Source organism: Pelophylax lessonae (genome assembly GCF_965119305.1).
Source record: "Pelophylax lessonae genome assembly, chromosome: 4".
Lineage (NCBI taxonomy): Eukaryota > Metazoa > Chordata > Amphibia > Anura > Ranidae > Pelophylax > Pelophylax lessonae.
Window position 1 is genome coordinate 502,392,863 of NC_138771.1, and position 20,581 is coordinate 502,413,443.

Consider the following 20,581-nt stretch of genomic DNA (forward strand, 5'->3'; position numbering starts at 1 on the left):
TGTACAGTGTCGCAAGACCACGCAATTATCCATTGATCACACCCAGTATTAACCCCTTCCCTGCAAGTGTCATTTATACAGTAACAGGGCATATTATTTAGCACTGATTACTATATTAATGTCACTGGTCCCCAAAAAGTGTCAAAAATGTCAGTTAGGGGTCCGATTTGTCCGCCGCAATGTCGCAGTCCCGCTAAAAATCGCTGATCACCGCCACTACTAATAAAAAAATAAATAAATAAAAAGTCTAAAAATCCCGTCGTTTGTAAACGCTATAACTTTTGCGCAAACCAATTAAAATACGCTTTTTGGGATTTTTTTTTACCAAAAATATGTAGCAGAATACAAATTGGCCTAAACTGATAAAAAAAATTACATTTTTAAAAATGTTTTATTGGGAATGTTTTATAGCAGAAAAAAATATGGCGTTTTTTTTTTTTTTTTCAAAATTGTCGCTCTTTTTTTGTTTATAGCGCAAAATCTAAAAACTGCAGAGGTGATCAAATACCACCAAAAGAAAGCTGTATTTGTGGGAAATAAACGACATCAATTGTATTTGGGTACAGCGTCGCATGACCGTGCAATTTTCCGTTAAAATAACACAGTGCCGAATCGCAAAAAATGGCCTGGTCAATAAGGGGGTAAAACCTTCCGGGGCTGAAGTGGTTAAGCTTCCACTAGGAAGCTGTCACTGTGTTGCGCCAATTATAAGTGGCAGAGGCATTACCCAGACATCCCTTGTGTACATGCATCTGTGGAGCAGGAATGCCCTGGGCGCAGATGGTTTGACTCAGTATAAGTGACAGCTTCCTGGCGGGCCCACTCTGGTGGGTTTTTGATTTGGATTCAAACCCACCTGAGCCCATTCCTATCTGCCAGTGTGAACGAGATCTCAGCCTGGGTTCACACTGGTGTGTGTGGAACACCGCATGTGGTTCGCACAGGAATCGCATTGCATTCCTGTGCACATCACATGCGCTTTTGTATTGCTCAAGTCGCATCCGCACCAAAATGGTGCAGGACCCTTTTTTGCCCGCACCATGCAAGAGTGATTCTGGTAATCACACTGCATTTTGCGATCTGTTTCGGGTGTCGTTAATCTAACATTGACACCTGCAGTAGATTGCACGGATGCCCTGCAATTGCCTTGCAGTGTGATGCAATGCAGGGAAAGGCAGTAAGGCCCCTTTCACACTTGTGTGACTTAAAAGTCGCACGATTTTACCGCAATTATGAAGCAATTTTGCTGCCGCGATTTTGACGGGGCTTGAAGCAATGCCTATGTCTTTGGACCTCAAAACGCATTAAAATCTGGCCAAAGTAGTGCAGGGACTACTTTGAAGTTGGTGCGACTTCAAGTCGCACAGATATGAGAGGTACTCATTGGAAATAATGGAGAATGACTTGTCATGCGATTTTGCAGTCCCAAATTGCAGGACAAGTCGCACAAGTGTGAAAGGGGCCTAAATCTTGTGCGTTTCCTGCATCGCAGCAGTGTAAACTAGGGCTCAAGGTGGATGTTGTTTTGGTGTTTTAATGCAGATGATGCATGCCATTATAACAAGGCAGCCCAGTCTTTTGAATAGGCAAACCTAATTTACCCCAAAGGCCACATGCAAACGTTTGCCCATCTCTCCTAGACGCCTTTCCTCCTGGCAGCACCGTTTTGCCAGAGAAAAACTCTTGACATTCGTAAATGCGTGTAATGCGCTTGGGGGTTAATCCGCTTCATTTGCCAGAATAATAATTTTTTTTGCTCATTGAAGTGAATTAACGCTCAAGCGCTAAACATGCTTAACGTCAACCGTGCAAGCGTTTTTTTTTTCTGCCATAGCGCTATTGCTCCTGAACGCACTGGCAGTGATTTTTTTCTGCCTCTAAATGCCCCTGCCAGCATAGACACATAGGCTAACATGCAGGGGGCGTTTAGAAGAAGAAGAAGAAATAAAAAAGCCTGCCAGATGCCCCTAAGAGCAGCATTAGGTCCAAACGTATGAGGTGTGCTTCAGCACAGGTGCATTGACAAGGTGTGTTGGGGTGCCATTAAAAATGTTTGATGCCGCAGTGAACCAACGCTCCTAATTTGCATTTTCAGGGGCTTCAGTAATGGGTAGGTTGTTGCAGCGCAGCAATGCGATCCTGTCCTTGATGAATGTGCCTGCGATATAGTCTGCATTCACACACAAGCGTAAAGGGTCCTGAAAGCTCTGCTGTGATACTGCCAATATTCAGGAGTCTGCATGTCTGATTGACAGGTGATTGGTGGAATGGGTGCAGGTGTGTGGAGGGTGTAGCTAGATTTCTGAGAGCCACACCCCGCCCTCAATCAAATTTAAAGGTCAGAGAAGCAATCATCACACCTTAGTGGATTTAGGAAGAGTTGGGATCTGTGCCTAGTGGATGCTTACGGTCAGTAATGAGGCCTACACATGGAATTCATTTTGCTGTGTGGAGGGGACACCAGGGAAGCTGGCATGTGTTGTGAATATGCTTAGGCCTTTTTACCACCTAATTAATGGGTTTTTGGCTTGCTGTGTTTTTAAGAAAAAGTGGATTGAATGGCAAATTGCAAGTCAAAGTACTCTTTCTGCTAACTCTTTTATGCAGGTAGAGAGGGTTTGCTTTTTTTTTTTTGCTGTGCTTGTTCCCATTAGGGGATATCCAACCTTTTTGTCCTATTTACTATAATCATTGAAAATAAGCGAATCCTGCAATTTGGGTTGTATTTAAAAAAAAAAAGTGGAAATCTTCCAATGGGGGACACTAGTTCTGGGGTCCAAGGAAGTCTGTCAATTTGCAGGAAATAGGCTATTTGTCTTTGGGCCAGGAAGTGAAGGGAAATCTTTGCAATGGGACACAGCAAGGAAAATAAAAATCTGTTGGGCTGTAACCCCTCCTCCCTTGCTTTATCCAAAATGGTGGGTTGCCTATAGTGTGTTTTTTTTTCTACTTTAGAGACAATTCCCAGAATGTTTTAATTATGGTAAATGCATGATTGAGCTGACCCCCTAGCTATTTGAGACTTGCAGAGGTCTCTGGGTGGGAGTTCAATTTTGTATTATAGCGAGTGTAACCGGTGTGAGCACACAGCTGGCAGGAGTTCACTATTACAGGAGTTGTACAGAACCTAGTGTTCTACTGGCCACTTGAAATAGTTGGTGTACTGTTAGTTTGCCATCAAAGCGTTGTAAGCTAACGGATGGCTGGGGAGGGGGAGAGTTTTATGGTAAACTTGTGCCCATTTCAAAGTGTTTGCCAAAAGCTTTTTTGCTAGATACTGGACAATAAAACCGCTTAAAGTAGTATTTGGTCTAAAATCAAGCTTTTATTGCAGATTACTGAAGCTTAGCTGGCTGCATTATTTTTTTTTTTTTTCTTTGGGGCTTTCTTCTTTTCTCCTCCAGCCAGTGTCTTTTTTTTCCCCCCATAGAACAAGCACTCTTTCAGATATATCAGTTGCAGGATAGACAAGCCATTTGGCTCCTGACACCTGAGCGTATAGTTTTCAGGTGTGTTTTTTTTTTAGCTTTTTGCAGGAGTTTTTTTTGGGCGTTTTTTGGGCTCTTTGCAGGCGTGTTTTTTTTTTTTGGGCTCTTTGCAGGCGTGTTTTTTTTTTTTTTGGGCTCTTTGCAGGCGTGTTTTTTTTGGGCTCTTTGCAGGTGTTTTTTTTTTTGGGCTCTTTGCAGGCGTGTTTTTTTTTTTTTGGGCTCTTTGCAGGCGTGTTTTTTTTTTTTTGGGCTCTTTGCAGGCGTGTGTTTTTTTTTGGGCTCTTTGCAGGCGTGTGTTTTTTTTTGGGCTCTTTGCAGGCGTGTTTTTTTTTGGGCTCTTTGCAGGCGTGTTTTTTTTTGGGCTCTTTGCAGGCGTGTTTTTTTTTGGGCTCTTTGCAGGCGTGTTTTTTTTTGGGCTCTTTGCAGGCGTGTTTTTTTTTGGGCTCTTTGCAGGCGTGTTTTTTTTTGGGCTCTTTGCAGGCGTGTTTTTTTTTGGGCTCTTTGCAGGCGTGTTTTTTTTTGGGCTCTTTGCAGGCGTGTTTTTTTTTGGGCTCTTTGCAGGCGTGTTTTTTTTTGGGCTCTTTGCAGGCGTGTTTTTTTTTGGGCTCTTTGCAGGCGTGTTTTTTTTTGGGCTCTTTGCAGGCGTGTTTTTTTTTGGGCTCTTTGCAGGCGTGTTTTTTTTTGGGCTCTTTGCAGGCGTGTTTTTTTTTGGGCTCTTTGCAGGCGTGTTTTTTTTTGGGCTCTTTGCAGGCGTGTTTTTTTTTGGGCTCTTTGCAGGCGTGTTTTTTTTTGGGCTCTTTGCAGGCGTGTTTTTTTTTGGGCTCTTTGCAGGCGTGTTTTTTTTTGGGCTCTTTGCAGGCGTGTTTTTTTTTGGGCTCTTTGCAGGCGTGTTTTTTTTTGGGCTCTTTGCAGGCGTGTTTTTTTTTGGGCTCTTTGCAGGCGTGTTTTTTTTTGGGCTCTTTGCAGGCGTGTTTTTTTTTGGGCTCTTTGCAGGCGTGTTTTTTTTTGGGCTCTTTGCAGGCGTGTTTTTTTTTGGGCTCTTTGCAGGCGTGTTTTTTTTTGGGCTCTTTGCAGGCGTGTTTTTTTTTGGGCTCTTTGCAGGCGTTTGTTGTTTTGGGCTTTTTGATGGTATTGACATCTAACAAAAACGCCTCTAATCTGCTAAAAAAGCTCATGTACTTTTTTGAGCTTAAGGCTACGTACTTGTGGGCATAGCGGATCACGGGCAGAATCGCCACAATTCTGCCCGCGATCTGGAATCATTGCAAATCGCGGGACGCCTGTGCGATGCAAAAGAAGCTCCTGTACCTTTTATGGGCGTCATGCGTCCCGCGATTCTATTTGCGCGATGTTACCGTGATTCGGCTGGTGGAAATCGCGGCAACATCGCACAGAGTTTGGGGTGCCATTGCAAATCACAGGCATCGCACAGGTGTCCCGCGATTTGCAGTGATTCCGGATCGCGGGCAGAATTGTGGTGATTCTGCCCGTGATCCGCTACTCCCACATGTGAACGTAGCCTCAGACGTTTTGTTACAGGAGACAAAATGCTCATATGTGAACAGGTGCCATTGAAATGAATGGGATTTTGCTTGTTGGGCTTTTGAGACTTCAGAGATGAGCGTTTTTACGTGCTGAAATACTCAGGTGTGAACAGGGTCTTAAACACTGGCAGGGGTGCTTACAATGACCAGCATTATGTAGGACCTTTATGCCAAAGGGAAAATAGTTTGCTGCAACTGGTTATAAAGTTAGCTGCCGTTCAGGTTCAATTTGTTGGGGTATTTAAATCTGATAGTACAGCAACACTCCCCTCCCCCCCAGACTAAATGCAGGCCCGTCGCGTCAAGGCAGGCAAAACAAGCAATTGCTTGGGGCCCCAAACTGGCCTGGGGCCCCAAGACCAAAGACACAGACGGACATTATCCAGGGCTCGAGTCCGGCTGTGGGAACGCATGGGAACGACGTTCCTGCACTCTTTCCACAGCAGGAACGCAGTTCCCATTACCTCCTGTAGGGGGCCCGGCCAGCAGCTGTAGGTTTCACAGAGCATCATAAGTGCAGGCACTTTTTTTTTTTTTTGCTTCTGCCTGTTTGCCGAGTTCCCTGCTGCTCCCATGTGGTCTGACCATATATCCTGGGCCCCATCAGTTCACTCAGAGGGGTGCCGGACCCGGAGGCTTTTTTCTAAGTCCTGTGGTCAGGCGGATTAACACCATTCAGTGCCCCATTCCCCGAAAAAGAAAAGAAAGTTCCGGTCCTGGCGGAGTGATATCTGTGACAGGGAGCAGAGGCTGTCAGCAGCTTATTCACTGACTGTCTTGTGTCTACTTCAGCAAGTAAGTGCTGAGGAGAGGGCAGGCTCAGGCTGAGGGGAAATCAGCAGCAGCCAAAAGCCATCAAAGCACAGAGGGACAGACAGTATGAGGAAAGTGGGGACCAGCAAGTCTGCTGTGAATGTTGCTTAAATAAGGTATTGTTTAAAAAAAACAGCTTCTTCACCTATGCCATGCCTCTGTTGCACATGATTGATACAGCAGCTAAATGTGATCATTATCATCATGTTAATCACACAGTGCAGTTGCATTGAACCACAGCATCTGTATTGTGTGATTATCATGATGATGATGATCACAGGACAGTGAAAAGCATTCTTAGGCCTCATTTAGGGCCCTTTTAGGGACACTTGGCGCTGCAGATGTGTCTCCTGTGCAGGGCCATCTTTTACCAGCATGGGGATGCACAAAGTGTTGTGTGCATCCGCCTGCCAGTGTCCTATTCATTTCTACTGGGAAACGCAGTTGCATGGGTACAACCACTGGGTCCTATTCTAACATGCAGGTAGGTGTGGGTGCAGGTCCAAATAGAAATGAATGGGACGCTGGCACGTGGACGCCCACAATACTTTGTGCATCCCTATGCTGGTAAAATCCTGTAGGCTTTGCGTGTGTGCGGGGGGGGGGGGGCCTCCATGTCCATTTTGCTTGGGGCCCCCAAATTCCTTCAAACGGCCCTGACTAAATGCAACTGTCCAAAGGTGCTCCATCTAGAGTGGGGGTGCTCTAATACAGGGTGTGTTAATGGTTAGATCACCAGGTAAAAATGGAGGTGGGGGGGGGACGCCTAAACAAATTCAGCCTCCACATGATTGGTAAGCTGCAATAATGTATAAATTGGTGGTTTTGGGTTTTAATGTTGCTTTAAGCTGGATCACGTCTTCCCTAGTACTCTATTGGTGGGATCTTTGTGCCATGTTTGCTACTGCAGTGTCAATTATGAGGCGTTCTGTCTCCACATCTACTGTGCCCATTGAGGGATTTCCTTTAGCCATGCACAGTTACTGAGTCAGTTATAAGCGGTTCCTAGATCTACAAATCTGCTGTGCCCATTGAGGGGTTCCAACCATCCTGCGAGTTTCTGGGTCTACACATTTGCTATACCGATTATAAGAGGCCCCAATATTTGTGCTACATTCTGGCTCTGTTCTCCTGCTGTTATGAAGGGTTCCCACCATTTCTGCTCAGGTCCAAGGCCTGCACATGTTATGCCCATCATGAGTGATCCTATCCCCCCTCCACTGAATCTTATAGCTGTACAGCTGCTGTGCCTATTTTGAGGGGTTCCCAGGGGACTGCAAATTCTTGGTAGTAAAGAAATACGGCGCCACTAAAGCCAGCCATAGATGTTGTGATTTTCTTTCCGGAAACCACAGGCTGCATGAAAGAATCTCTTGATTTACCTCCCAACAGTGTTGATGGAGAAATCCCTCCCGCAGAGCTATTGTGCCAAGCTGGCCTAAAATAACTATTCCTAAACGAACCTGTGCACTGTATAAACTGTAGCCTCAGCAACAGCACTGCTTCGGGTAAGAGCCACTCAACCATTCATAGGCAGCTTTGAATCCCTACAGCACTGTGCTCGGTGTGAGACGCTCAACCATTCATAGGCAGCTTTGAATTCGCTCAATGAATACAAAGCTTCCTGTGGCGCTCTCCTAGGTAGGCGCTAGAGAGTGTTTATGGTTTTTGGTTTCTCTGCTAGACAGCTAGGCAAATAACTGTGTGGGACTTCCTCAGTTTTGCATTTTGCACCATTGCATTATTTATATATTGGATTTAGTGTAATTTGTGTGAATTTTCACTGTACTATTTGCACGATTTATAATACCGATTTTATTTATAGCGATATTTTCTTATTTGGTTTATACGTTTTGAGTCACTATTGCAGATTGTATACTATGGCGCAGCATTGATTTACTTTTTATTCACTGGTGTAATGTTAACACTGAATGCTTGCATCCTTAGATTTTGTTGTAATTTTATACAATTGTGGTTTTGCGCTGATTATTATATTCGTTTAGTTTAAATATCTATGTGGTCTGCTTAACAGAGCTGTGCTTGGTAGTCTGCTCATTGTTCTCTGGGGCTGCTCATGCTGTCTTGAAAGTTTTACACTGGTCTGGTAGTTATGGGATGTACTGGATGGTGGGAGGAAAACTTACTGATGAGAGCATGGATTTCTATACAGTACTGGCCAATTAGAAGGGGGTGTGCCCTAAGGCATGCTGGGTAGCTGTTTATATCTGAATAGCACAGTGGTTCCCAAAGTGGGGGTCGCGACCCCCCGGGGGGTCGCGGAGTGGGGAGCGGGGGGTCGCGAGATGATTTACAGAAACTTTTTTTTTATTATTTTTAATGCGAGACACGGCAGGCAAAAACATTGTTTTTTTTTTTTACTGGTCAATTTTGAGATTTTTGGATATTTGTCTTCAATAACATGTCTTCTTTCCCTAAAACGTCTTTCAGGACAGCACCTTAGAGAGATGGCTCCTCCCTCTCCTCATCAGGAAACACCCCATCCACCAGATTTTAAAAGGAGGCTTCTCCCACCATTCATCAGTTTTTGTGTTTCCTCCGGCCGAGGAACACCTCTGTGGGGAGCTGGGCTCTTAAGGTGCTATCCTGAGAGACCGGGCTTCCTACGTCCACCTACCCTTTTTTGGAAACGATTGCTTCTCCCATTCACGCGACCGACTGCAGTGCATGGGCTCCTTCTTCCTCTTCAGTGCTCTAGGCTGAGTCAAGACCCCGCAGAGCACAGCCCTGGGAAGGCATCTTGGAGGAGCGGAACGATTTTTCTTAGGTTTCCGCTGCCTTTTTTTTTTTTTTCAAATTTGCCGCCATTTCTCCGGATCGAGTGACGCTCGTCCGGACCGGAAGTGAGGTTCCGGAAAGGGCAGCGTTCTGCAGGGGGCGTATGGCGTCATTTCCGCCGGACGCAGAGGAAGAAGGGAGGAGCAAGCTGGTGCCTTATTCCGGATCCGGTCCAGTGCAGGTGCGCTTTGGTCTCCGGAACCGGTACCGAAGCCACGGGTGATACCGCTGCCAAGCGATGGAAGCTTCTTCAGCGAGTGGGACAGGCACAGGCACCAGTAAGGCCCAGGTAAGGGGTATCTTTATATGGCCTATCTTACTGTGGGGTCTCTCTCCATCCCTTTTACTATCCCCCCGGTGGCTGGGGGCCTGTCAGGGCACATGGGACTTCCCTTTAAATGTCTTTCTGTGCACCTTTGGTGGCCCTGAGAATCAGGCTGACTTTTAAGAAGCATGTGTATGTTTTCCCATTCATGTCTTCCAGGCTAAAAGCTCTGAAACTGTTTTCAAGAGAAAGTGTCCTTCATGCAAAGCAAAGTTGTCGGAAAGTTGGAAAAAGACACTTTGCCAGGGATGTATTGATGCACTAGTAAAGGAAGAAGCATCTGCAGTTTGTGGCGATTTAGTCGCATCTGTGAGGAAGGAATTGGATGCTACCATCCAATCTTTTCGGTCATCCCTACAGGACCCTGCCCTGAGTCAGCCATCAGCCTCACTGTCCTCTCAGGGTTCACAATTGGTTCCTTCGGTGGGGACAGAAGGGGTTCCTTCCACCCAAGGAGATAATTCCCCCTCACATTCCAAGGAGGATTCAGAGGAAGAAGAGGAGGGAGGGGCACAAAGCAGGCCCACTAAATACAAACTATCCTTAGAGCAAGTGGATGGTCTCCTGAGGGCAGTTTACATCACCCTGGGTCTGGAGGAGGAAAAGAAGGAACTGTCCCTACATGACAAAATGTATGCAGGCTTGGAAGAGCCTAAGGGCCGTATCTTCCCAGTGCATCAGACCATCTCAGATGCAATAAAACATGAGTGGGCTGATCCGGAAAAGAAAACCTTCTTCCCTAAAGCCTTTAAAAGGCGATTTCCTTTTGATGAGGACCCAGGAGCTCCCTGGAATAAGATGCCAAAGATTGATGCAGCCTTCTCCCAGGTTTCTAGGTCAACAGACCTAACATTTGAAGACAAGGGAATACTAAGGGATCCCATGGATAAGAAGATGGACCAGCAACTTAAGAGATCCTGGCAATCCATCATGGGGAGTCTGAAACCTGCCATGGCAGTAACCTGTGTGTCCAGGAATCTGGAATACTGGCTTAGCCAGCTAAAAGCACACATCACAGCAGACTCACCTAAACAGGAAATTTTGGATTCCTTTTCCACGCTCTCCACGGCCATAGCCTTCATTGCTGACGCTTCAGCAGAGTCAGTGAAGATGACAGCAAGATCTGCAGCTTTATCCAACTCAGCCAGAAGGGCTCTTTGGTTAAAGACATGGCCTGGAGATACAGCTTCTAAAAATAAGCTGTGTGGACTTCCTTTTCAAGGGGATCTACTATTCGGGCCTGGGCTAGACTCTGTTCTAGATAGAACAGCAGACAAAAAGAAGTCTTTTCCTGTGAAGAAGAAACAGGCAGCAAAGAAGCTTTTTCGACCTCAAAAAGCTCAGCAAAATAGCAGACCCCAGGAGAAGAGAAGAAACTGGTCGACACAAAAACCCAAAGGGAAAGGAGGTGTTCTCTTCCATCCTCCTGTGTCAACCAACAAAACACAATGACAAGACATTGCCGGTGGGAGGAAGATTGAGGGAATTCCTCCCCTATTGGGCAGCCATAACAGAAAATCAATACATTCTGGGTATGCTGTCCCAAGGCTACAACATAGAGTTTTCAGAGACGCCACCCGAAAGGTTCTTTGTCACAAACCTCCCAAGAGATGCAGAAAAAGCCCTGGCTATGATGGACCTGTTAAAGGACCTGAGGCGACAGGGAGTTGTCTGTCCAGTTCCAGTGGAGGAACAACATCAGGGATTTTATTCCCACATATTTTTGATAAAGAAACAATCGGGGGATTTTCGTCTTATACTGAATCTGAAACCATTAAACAGGTCAGTTCTGTACAAAAAGTTTCGAATGGACTCAATTCTTAGTCAGAACCCTGTTAACAAAAGGATGCTTCATGGCATCAATCGACTTAAGGGATGCTTACCTACATATCCCTATTGCCCCTCGCTCACAGAGATTCCTAAGGTTGGCAGTAAATCTGGGAAAGGAAATGCTCCATATCCAATTCAAAGCACTCCCTTTCGGGCTATCATCCTCCCCTCGTATTTTTACGAAGGTAATGGCAGAGTGTCTAGCTCCCCTCCGCCTTCAGGGAATCTCTGTGGTGCCTTACCTGGACGACCTGCTTTTCTTTGCCCTGTCAAAGGAAAAACTTCAAGAGGACCTGCACAAGGCAAGAGGTCATCTAGAAGCTCTGGGATGGATAGTGAACATCAAGAAATCGAATCTCACACCGGCTCAGCGGGTTCAGTTCCTAGGGTTTCAGTTATGCTCTTTGGAACAAAGAATCTTCCTACCAGAAGACAAACAGGTCAAAATACAGAATTTGGTAGCAAGGCTACAAACAAATCAGTGGTGGTCGATCAGAGAGATCATGTCAGTCCTCGGAAACCTGACTGCATCAATTCCAGCTGTCCAATGGGCAAGGCTGCATTTTCGACCACTCCAATATTTCCTCCTCAGAATCTGGGATCACAATCCAGAGACTTTGGACTTAAAGGTAAAAATCCCCACCAAGGTCAAGAGGTCCCTTTGGTGGTGGAGAAATCGGATAACCTTGTCTCAGGGTTTGGCCTGGTCCTTCCCGGCAGACCAGAGGTTAACAACGGATGCCAGCAGGTGGGGGTGGGGAGCCCACTGGAACCAAAACCTGGCACAGGGGGTTTGGTCTCAGACCGAGACAAGAAAATCCTCAAATTGGAAGGAATTAAAGGCAGTCGGCCTAGCCCTAACTGCCTTCTCTCAAAATCTTCAGGGGACTCATGTTCAAGTCCTTTCAGACAACGCCACTACAGTGGCATATCTAAACAAGCAAGGGGGCACAAGAAGCAAAACCCTACAGCTTTTGGCAACGGAAATTCTGCAATGGGCGGAAAGGCAGTTACTTTCCTTGTCAGCAATCCACCTAAAAGGTACACTAAACAGTGTGGCGGATTATTTAAGCAGGCAGAAGATCCGAGAAGCAGAATGGAGCTTGAACCCAGAAGTCTTTATGTTGATAACCAAGACTTGGGGAAAGCCAGAGGTGGATCTGTTTGCAACGAAAGAAAACTCAAAACTTCCACTTTACTTCTCACTCCACAGAAACGACAACTCTCTGGGAGTAGATTCCCTGGCACATCCCTGGAGGTTCAGGTTGGGGTATGCCTTCCCCCCCCTTCCAGCTCATTCCGTTGGTATTGAGAAAAATCCAAATGGAAAGAGCCTCAGTGATCCTGATCACACCTTATTGGCCCAAAAGGGTTTGGTTTTCGACTGTCCTTCAACTATCAGTCAAACCTGCTTTTCAGCTCCCTCTTCGTCAAGACCTACTGCTTCAAGGTCCAGTCTATCATCCAGAAGTGGAAAAGCTAAAGCTCACCGCCTGGTATCTGAGGAGCAACTGCTGAAAAGGAAAGGATTTTCAGACGCATTAATTGCTACTCTACTTTCCAGTAGGAAAAAAGTCACAAGGAATATATATGCAAAAGTTTGGAAGACATATAATACCTGGTGTGAATCGAAAGATCAAAAATTGGACAGTATTACTTCAATTTTGGAGTTCCTACAGGAGGGCGCAGGAAAAGGTTTGGCAGTAAGTACCCTCAAGGTACAAGTTACAGCCCTGGGGGTATTCTTGGAAAGGCCCATTTCTTCAGAATCTTTAATCATCAGATTCTTCAGGGCCCTTACCCGCTCCAGACCAGTGCCTATCAGAAGCTTCCCCAAATGGGATTTGTCGGTGGTCCTTCAGGCTTTCACAAAGTAACCTTTTGAACCACTAGAAACGGTTACACTAAAAAACCTTACCCTCAAGACAGTCTTCTTGGTGGCAATAACATCAGCAAGAAGAATCGGTGAATTACATGCTTTATCAGCTATCGAGCCTTTCTTGTCCATATATCCAGATAGGATAATTCTCAAGACGGATCCAGGGTTTCTCCCAAAAGTAGCTTCAACGAGAAACCGATCACAAGAAATTGTGTTGCCTACCTTCTGTCCTAATCCATCAGGAGATAAGGAAGAAAGCTTTCACTACCTAGATGTAAGAAGGGTTCTTATACACTACTTGGAGGTTACTAAAGAGTTTAGATCATCAAACTCTTTTTGTTCTTTTCTCTGGCAACAAAAAAGGTCGCCAGGCATCAAAAGGATCAATAGCCAGATGGCTCAGATCCGCTATTTCAGAGGCTTACTCCCAAATGAAATTGTCTCCCCCGCAGGGGATCAGAGCTCACTCTACTAGAGCGTTAGCCACTACATGGGCAGAGAAAGCTGGTGCCACTCCAGAGCAAATCTGCAAAGCGGCTACGTGGTCAAGCTACTTTACATTTGCAAGACACCTATAGGTTGGACCTTTTGGCAGCTGAAGATCAGGCTTTTGGCAGAAAGGTCCTGCAAGCTGTGGTCCCTCCCTAAATTGAGTAAGTCTCGATAATCCTCTCTAAGGTGCTGTCCTGAAAGACGTTTTAGGGAAAATTCAAGTTAGACTTACCGGTAACTTGTTTTCCAATAGTCTTTCAGGACAGCAGGAGGATCCCGCCCTATTGTATAAAATGTATTGCTGTGATTAACCATATCTGTTTGTGTTCCAGCATGGGCCGGAGGTACTCTTCTACAAACTGATGAATGGTGGGAGAAGCCTCCTTTTAAAATCTGGTGGATGGGGTGTTTCCTGATGAGGAGAGGGAGGAGCCATCTCTCTAAGGTGCTGTCCTGAAAGACTATTGGAAAACAAGTTACCGGTAAGTCTAACTTGAATTTTCAGACTGGTGGAAAAGTCCGAAATACACATTTAGGTCTTTATTTTATTACACTTTGTCTGTTTGCGTCTGTAGATTTCGCGTAAATAGGAAATAGAAACCCTTTATTATAAAAAAAATAGGTGGCTCTTAACGTTTTTCTGGCATAGCGGTGCACGGCAAATATTTAATGCAGTCAATGAAAATATTCAATGGTATTCAGTGCAAAACAAAAATGAAAAATACAATTAGCCAATAAAATAAACAAATTATTGTGGCATTAATTAGCCCATAAACAATATTTATTGTAAAGCCTAAACGAATTTGTTTAAAGAAAGAGGCCGCTCACTCTAACGTTAACCAGATAAATGTTAGCTTTTATGAAGCGCATATCCAAGTGTTTGTGCGGAGTGGAGCGCGCACTATATGACATGGATAGAGGCGCCGCTGCCATCACTCCACTAGCATTTTCCTATCAACAGTGGAAACAACTTAAAATACTTCATTTCTGGTCGGCAGCTTGTTCGTATTCTGTCTGTAAGCATTTCAGTTATGGATGTATTTGTTTTTGTCCATAATTTGTTAATAAAATAGCCTGGCTTAGAGATTGTGTTCCTTTTTGTTTTAGCTCTGTCAGTATGTAACCAAATCGCAAATCTTACATACGAGGGGGAGGGGTCGGTCGCGGGTCGTCAGCAATCTAATATTGGGGGTTGCGGTCTGAAAAGTTTGGGAACCCCTGGAATAGCACATGGGCTCTTGGTCTTCCTCCTAGAGGTCCAGGAGGGGGTTGCTGCCCACTCAGTGCCAGCTTCCTTGCGACCTGAGGGCTTAAAACATTGAAGCTGCAACCCATTGTTCTTAGCTGAGGGAGCATGTCTAAGGATCCTGTCTGGATACTACTGAGGAAGACTGCCGTTGGTGCGTCAGGAGCCTTGAGTACAGACCCCCACAGGGATCCCTGGGGCTTGTACGTCTCGATCCCCCCTCTGGGTGCTAGAAGTCAGCTGCTGGGTGCAAGCTAAAGGGGACACTGACTAGTGTCTTAGGCAAATTTCACGGGAGTTCCTTCAGCTACAAAGAAACTTGTTTGTTCCATACAGCTGCTGTATTTATCCTGATCTGCTACACAGTTCTATTGAGTTGTTTTCATCTGTGAATAGTTAATTTGGAGTATCCTACTGAGGTGTGTGTTTATGAAACTGATTTTTTTTTTTCTCAGTTAACTTCTCGGCAGTTCTTGGAAAATTATCTCCTCTGGCACCCTGTTTATGAAGCGGAGAACTTCACGTCGCACAGGGAAATCAGAAGGGTTTCCTCTGAGAACGGCCGAGATCTGTGTATAGGAAATGGACCACCTGTAATCTCGTGAGACAAAGCGAGATTACAATAAGGGAAAATCACTGGTGCCCGTTTATTAAGCAGTGATAGATTATCACTGCTGAGTACACATGCAGTCGACCCCCACAAATGTTAATAAGATATTTAGTGTGTGTGTGTGTGTGTGTGTATGTGTATATATATGTATGTGTGTGTTTGTGTGTGTATATATAAATATATAGCAGGGGGACATGTTTACTGTGAGGGATAATACAAATAGTGGTCACCTCTCCCACTTATAACTGGTCTTGATAGTAAGGAGCACTGGAAGGGCAAAGGCAGATAAAAAAAAGCAAGGAGGATTTCCAGTCACTACTTGCCAACCAGCGACCAATGGAATTTACTTGTCTAACAGTATGCGTTAACCTCCCTGGCGGTATGATTGTCAGGAATTATATACCAAAAGCGGTACAATTTTTTTCATGGAAATTTGGCGTTGTGTATTATAGGCCTACAATTCTTAGTAATTACTGACTTAAACCTGACCAAAACAAGAGTCTAGTAGACATCCCAGATGTGATAAATTTGAAACAAATGCATGAATTATAATCGAATCAATATAATTTTATATATTATATAATAAAATTATATTGATTAGATTGTATGTATGTATGTATGTATGTATGTATGTATGTATGTATGTATGTATGTATGTATGTATGTATGTATGTATGTATGTATGTATGTATGTATGTATGTATGTATGTATGTATGTATGTATGTATGTATGTATGTATGTATGTATGTATGTATGTATGTATGTATGTATGTATGTATGTATGTATGTATGTATGTATGTATGTATGTATGTATGTATGTATGTATGTATGTATGTATCCCTAGTTCCGCTCCCATGCAGCATTGCTGCTGCAGGGAACAGAACTAGGAAGTCATCACACCGACAGACGAGCGGCGGGACTCTCAGCTGGCGGTCACAGCAATGAGAGATCATCGCTGGATCGCCAGGAGACGGTAAGAGACACCGCTGCGCTCTCTGCACATCTACCCCGAGCGTGACTCGGGGATACTGATCCTGGACTAAAAAATCCACCCCGAGTCACGCTCGGGATTACCGCCAGGGAGGTTAAAAACAGGGGTTTAGTTGCACACATTTGCTAATACATGCATAAGATGCAGGCCACGGCAAGGCACCCTGATATCTGCAGATCCTGACTCTACCCATTTAAATAATCTCCACAATGAGAGCACATGCATTCTAATGTGTCCTCAATCTATTCATTAGAATGCATGTGCTCTCATTGTGGAGACTCTTTAAATGGGTAGTCAGGGTCTGCAGATATCGGGGTGCCTTGCCGTGGCCTGCAGCTTACGCATGTATTTGCAAATGTGTGCAACTATACCCCTGTTTTTAACGCATAGTTGGGTCAATTCGGTTGGTCGCTGGTTGAGAAGTAGTGACTGGAAATCCCCTTGCTTTTTTATTTATTGTGTTGGGATCTGGAGGAAGGATGTCAGTAATCTTCCTCCTTCCCCCCCCCCCCCTCAGTTCTCCCCTGATTGTCTTCTCTCCTGGATTCACCACCTCCAGGCTGTTGAATCTGGGAGTGTGAATTCTGACACAGATTGCCTGTGAAGTGCGCAGATCGCGGCTTCATAAAGCATTCATGGCCGTTTCTGTGTCAGTCAATGACAGATTCTCCATGTGCGGAGAGCACATGTTCTCCCCCGATCATCTGTTTCATAAACCGATTATGATCAGAGATGAGCTGCGATCAGAAGGAATCGGATCACTGCATATCTGTTTCATGAACGGACACCTAATTCCCTTCCCCTATCAAAGTTCTCCAAACAAATCCCCCCCACCCCCCTAGACTGGTCATTGGAGATAACGAGCGGAAGAGTGTACCTGGCTGTGAAATACCCTGTGACTGGCTGTGTATCAATAAGTGGAAGGCTCAGGCACCAATATTCAAGCAGCTTTGATATTGCCAGATATTGACATCAGCCTCTCTGACTCAGCCAATCAGAGGAAGCTTTGTATTCATTGATGGCATACAAAGCTGCCTATGAATGGCTGAGTACCACTCAGACTGATGCTATTTACTTCAGGAGTACAGTGCTGTTTACTGTACAGTGGGTACGGAAAGTATTCAGACCCCCTTAAATTTTTCACTTTGTTATATTGCAGCCATTTGCTAAAATAATTTAGGTTCATTCTTCTTCCTCATGAATGTACACATAGCACCCCATACTGACAGAAAAACACAGAATTGTTGACATTGTTGCAGATTTATTAAAAAAGAAAAACTGAAATATCACATGGTCCGAAGTATTCAGACCCTTTGCTCAGTATTTAGTAGAAGCCCCCTTTTGATCTAATACAGCCAGGAGTCTTTTTGGGAAAGATGCAACAAGTCTTTCAAAACCTGGATGTGGGGATCCTCTGCCATTCCTCCTTGCAATTCCTCTCCAGTTCTGTCAGGTTGGATGGTAAAGGTTGGTGGACAGCCATTTTCAGGTCTCTCCAGAGATGCTCAATTGGGTTTAAGTCAGGTCTCTGGCTGGGCCATTCAAGAACAGTCACGGAGTTGTTGTGAAGCCACTCCTTCGTTATTTTAGCTGTGTGCTTAGGGTCATTGTCTTGTTGGAAGGTAAACCTTTGGCCCAGTCTGAGGTCCAGAGCACTCTGGAGAAGGTTTTTGTCCAGGATATCCCTGTACTTGGCCGCATTCATCTTTCCCTCGATTGCAACCAGTCGTCCTGTCCCTGCAGCTGAAAAACACCCCCACAGCATGATGCTGCCACCACCATGCTTCACTGTTGGGACTGTATTGGACAGGTGATGAGCAGTGCCTGGTTTTCTCCACACATACCGCTTAGAATTAAGGCCAAAATTCTATTTTGGTCTCATCAGACCAGAGAATCTTATTTCTCACCATCTTGGAGTCCTTCAGGTGTTTTTTTTTAGCAAACTCCATGCGGGCTTTCATGTGTCTTACATTGAGGCTTCCGTCGGGCCACTCTGCCATAAAGCCCCGACTGGTGGAGGGCTGCAGTGATGGTTGACTTTCTACAACTTTCTCCCATCTCCTGATTGCATCTCTGGAGCTCAGCCACAGTGATCTTTGGGTTCTTCTTTACCTCTCTCACCAAGGCTCTTCTCCCCCGATAGCTCAGTTTGGCCGGACGGCCAGCTCTAGGAAGGGTTCTGGTCGTCCCAAACGTCTTCCATTTGAGAATTATGGAGGCCACTGTGCTCTTAGGACCCTTAAGTGCAGCAGAAATCTTTTTGTAACCTTGGCCAGATCTGTGCCTTGCCACAATTCTGTCTCTGAGCTCTTCAGGCAGTTCCTTTGACATCATGATTGTCATTTGCTCTGACATGCATTGTGATATGGAAGGTCTTATATAGACAGGTGTGTGGCTTTCCTAATCAAGTCCAATCAGTATAATCAAACACAGCTGGACTCAAATGAAGGTGTAGAACCATCTCAAGGATGATCAGAAGAAATGGAAAGCACCTGAGTTAAATATATGAGTGTCACAGCAAAGGGTCTGAATACTTAGGACCATGTGATATTTCAGTTTTTCTTTTTTAATAAATCTGCAACAATGTCAACAATTCTGTGTTTTTCTGTCAGTATGGGGTGCTATGTGTACATTCATGAGGAAGAAGAATGAACCTAAATGATTTTAGCAAATGGCTGCAATATAACAGAGTGAAAAATTTAAGGGGGTCTGAATACTTTCCGTACCCACTGTATGTAGCTGAGGCTACACCAGTGCACACATGCTGGTGAAGGAGATGAAAATCCACTACAAATAGTAGTGACAGACATTTTGGGATAATCCAATTAAATTTGTGCATTATTCCTCATGGTCTGCATTACTGGAGGCAAGGTAGGGACGTACTCTTTTTCCTACATACTTTGTGCTACATGTCCCTCTTTTTCCATCTTGATAAGTTGGGAGGTATATTATATCAAAGTATGCTGTTAACACTTTTTTCCTCTTTCAGTAGGGTAGGCCTTTACAATGGTGCAGCTCTCACAATCCAGTCCCACTGGCGACGGCCAGCTGATGCGAGAAATCAAAAGTCAGTCTGAGCGTGGCCTCAGCTCCCTGCAGTCTGCACTGTCATCTACTGCAACACCTCTGCAGGTTTACGAGACTTATCTAGAGAATGGCTATATCAGCCTGAAGCACAAAATCCGCAACATTGAGAAAAAGAAGGTACTGGTGTCTTCATACTACATTATCACTGCTAGGTAGCTTTGTATAAGATGACTGCAGCCTAGCTCAGGCATTGGGGGGTCCAAGGATATACATTCAAAAGTGCTACTAGATTGTATGATTGTGAATATTTGGTCTGGTGACCAAAATACAGCGCTTGCTTAAATTTAAATATAGTATATACTACAATAGTAGGTAAAGTGCAATAGTGTGGGTTAAGTTATCACAAGTGAAAATATATAAATTCAATAGTTTTGAATAAGAATGTGCATAAATCTTATAAATAGCAATTCATCATATAAACAATAATTAATGATAAAACAATGATAGTATCCTTTCAAAAAAATGTCCACAGTTCATATAAAGTGCTTCTGCTCAGACTTGATATATAACTCAGATGTTCCTTGTTCCAAGTAGATAAGGTTGGGTCACTTACAAAATGATGTGGGTACTGAATGCCTTACGGCACCAGAACCAATCAGGCTTAATTAGCCCCCTGGCTCAACAGATCATCTCGAGATATCCCCTGGGATGGCAACAATCCCTCAGGCTTCCGTGTTAGCGATCCGATTTACATGTATAAGAAAGAAAAGAATGCTCCGGATAGTGCAGTATAAGGTTACGTTTATTTACGCTAAGTAGGGTTATCAGCTTTAAAAAGTTTTGTAATAGTGTAAAGTTAAAAAGACTTGTAATAAGAGTCGGGGTTTATCAACCTGATCTTCCACTACCTGTGGAGCTGCTGACCTGGTTCAAACATGTAAATGGATATTTACATGCCCAGCCTGCATACTTGAATCAGGACAGTAGCCGAATAGTGGTAAAATCTATCAGGGTCGCTTCCCTTCTAGAACTTTTAAGAAACCACTTTCAATAGCTGTTATGCTAGTACAGTTGGGCAACTGAATTGCATGCTAATTTGTTTGTGTAGTTAAGTCTTAGTTTATTTAGCATTTTCCTGGTCTCTTATAAAACCATCCTTTTTATTATGTGAAAATAGAAATTCTTTGATAAACTGATAATGGGGAACATGGCATCTTGTGGTCCTTAAACTGTGTTCTGCTTGACTGTATGACCTAGACACACTATACAGTTTGGCAGATAGGTTTGTGGCTACTTCAACCTTTTGATCCGGCTTCTTTTTTTTTTTTTTTAGATTAAACTTGAAGATTACAGAGATCGTCTACGTAATGGGGAGGAGCTGAATCAAGATCAGCTGGTAGGTTTTGGTTTTGTAAAACACGAAAAAGTGACAGCAAAAAGACCATGTGGCCCATTAAATCTGCCCCAGTTATTTATTTTTTTATTTATAAATGTTAGTGTTTTTTTTTTTTTTTGCTAGAATAGATCAGTTTGTCCCA

The 20,581-nt window shown here is 44.3% G+C and overlaps 1 protein-coding gene across 1 annotated transcript in view; it reads left to right on the top strand.

Moving 5' to 3' along the window:
• Window positions 1-2,373: 2,373 nt before the first annotated feature.
• Window positions 2,374-20,581, top strand: part of CAPRIN2 (caprin family member 2) — a gene marked incomplete at its 3' end in the record, with an annotated part of 157,324 nt that continues 139,116 nt past the window's right edge. Inside the window, exons 1-3 of the mRNA XM_082255938.1 lie at window positions 2,374-2,409; window positions 19,006-19,220; window positions 20,377-20,439. Coding sequence (XP_082112064.1) covers window positions 19,023-19,220; window positions 20,377-20,439 — 261 coding nt within the window. The 5' untranslated portion in view covers window positions 2,374-2,409; window positions 19,006-19,022. The remainder of the gene's footprint in view (window positions 2,410-19,005; window positions 19,221-20,376; window positions 20,440-20,581) is intronic.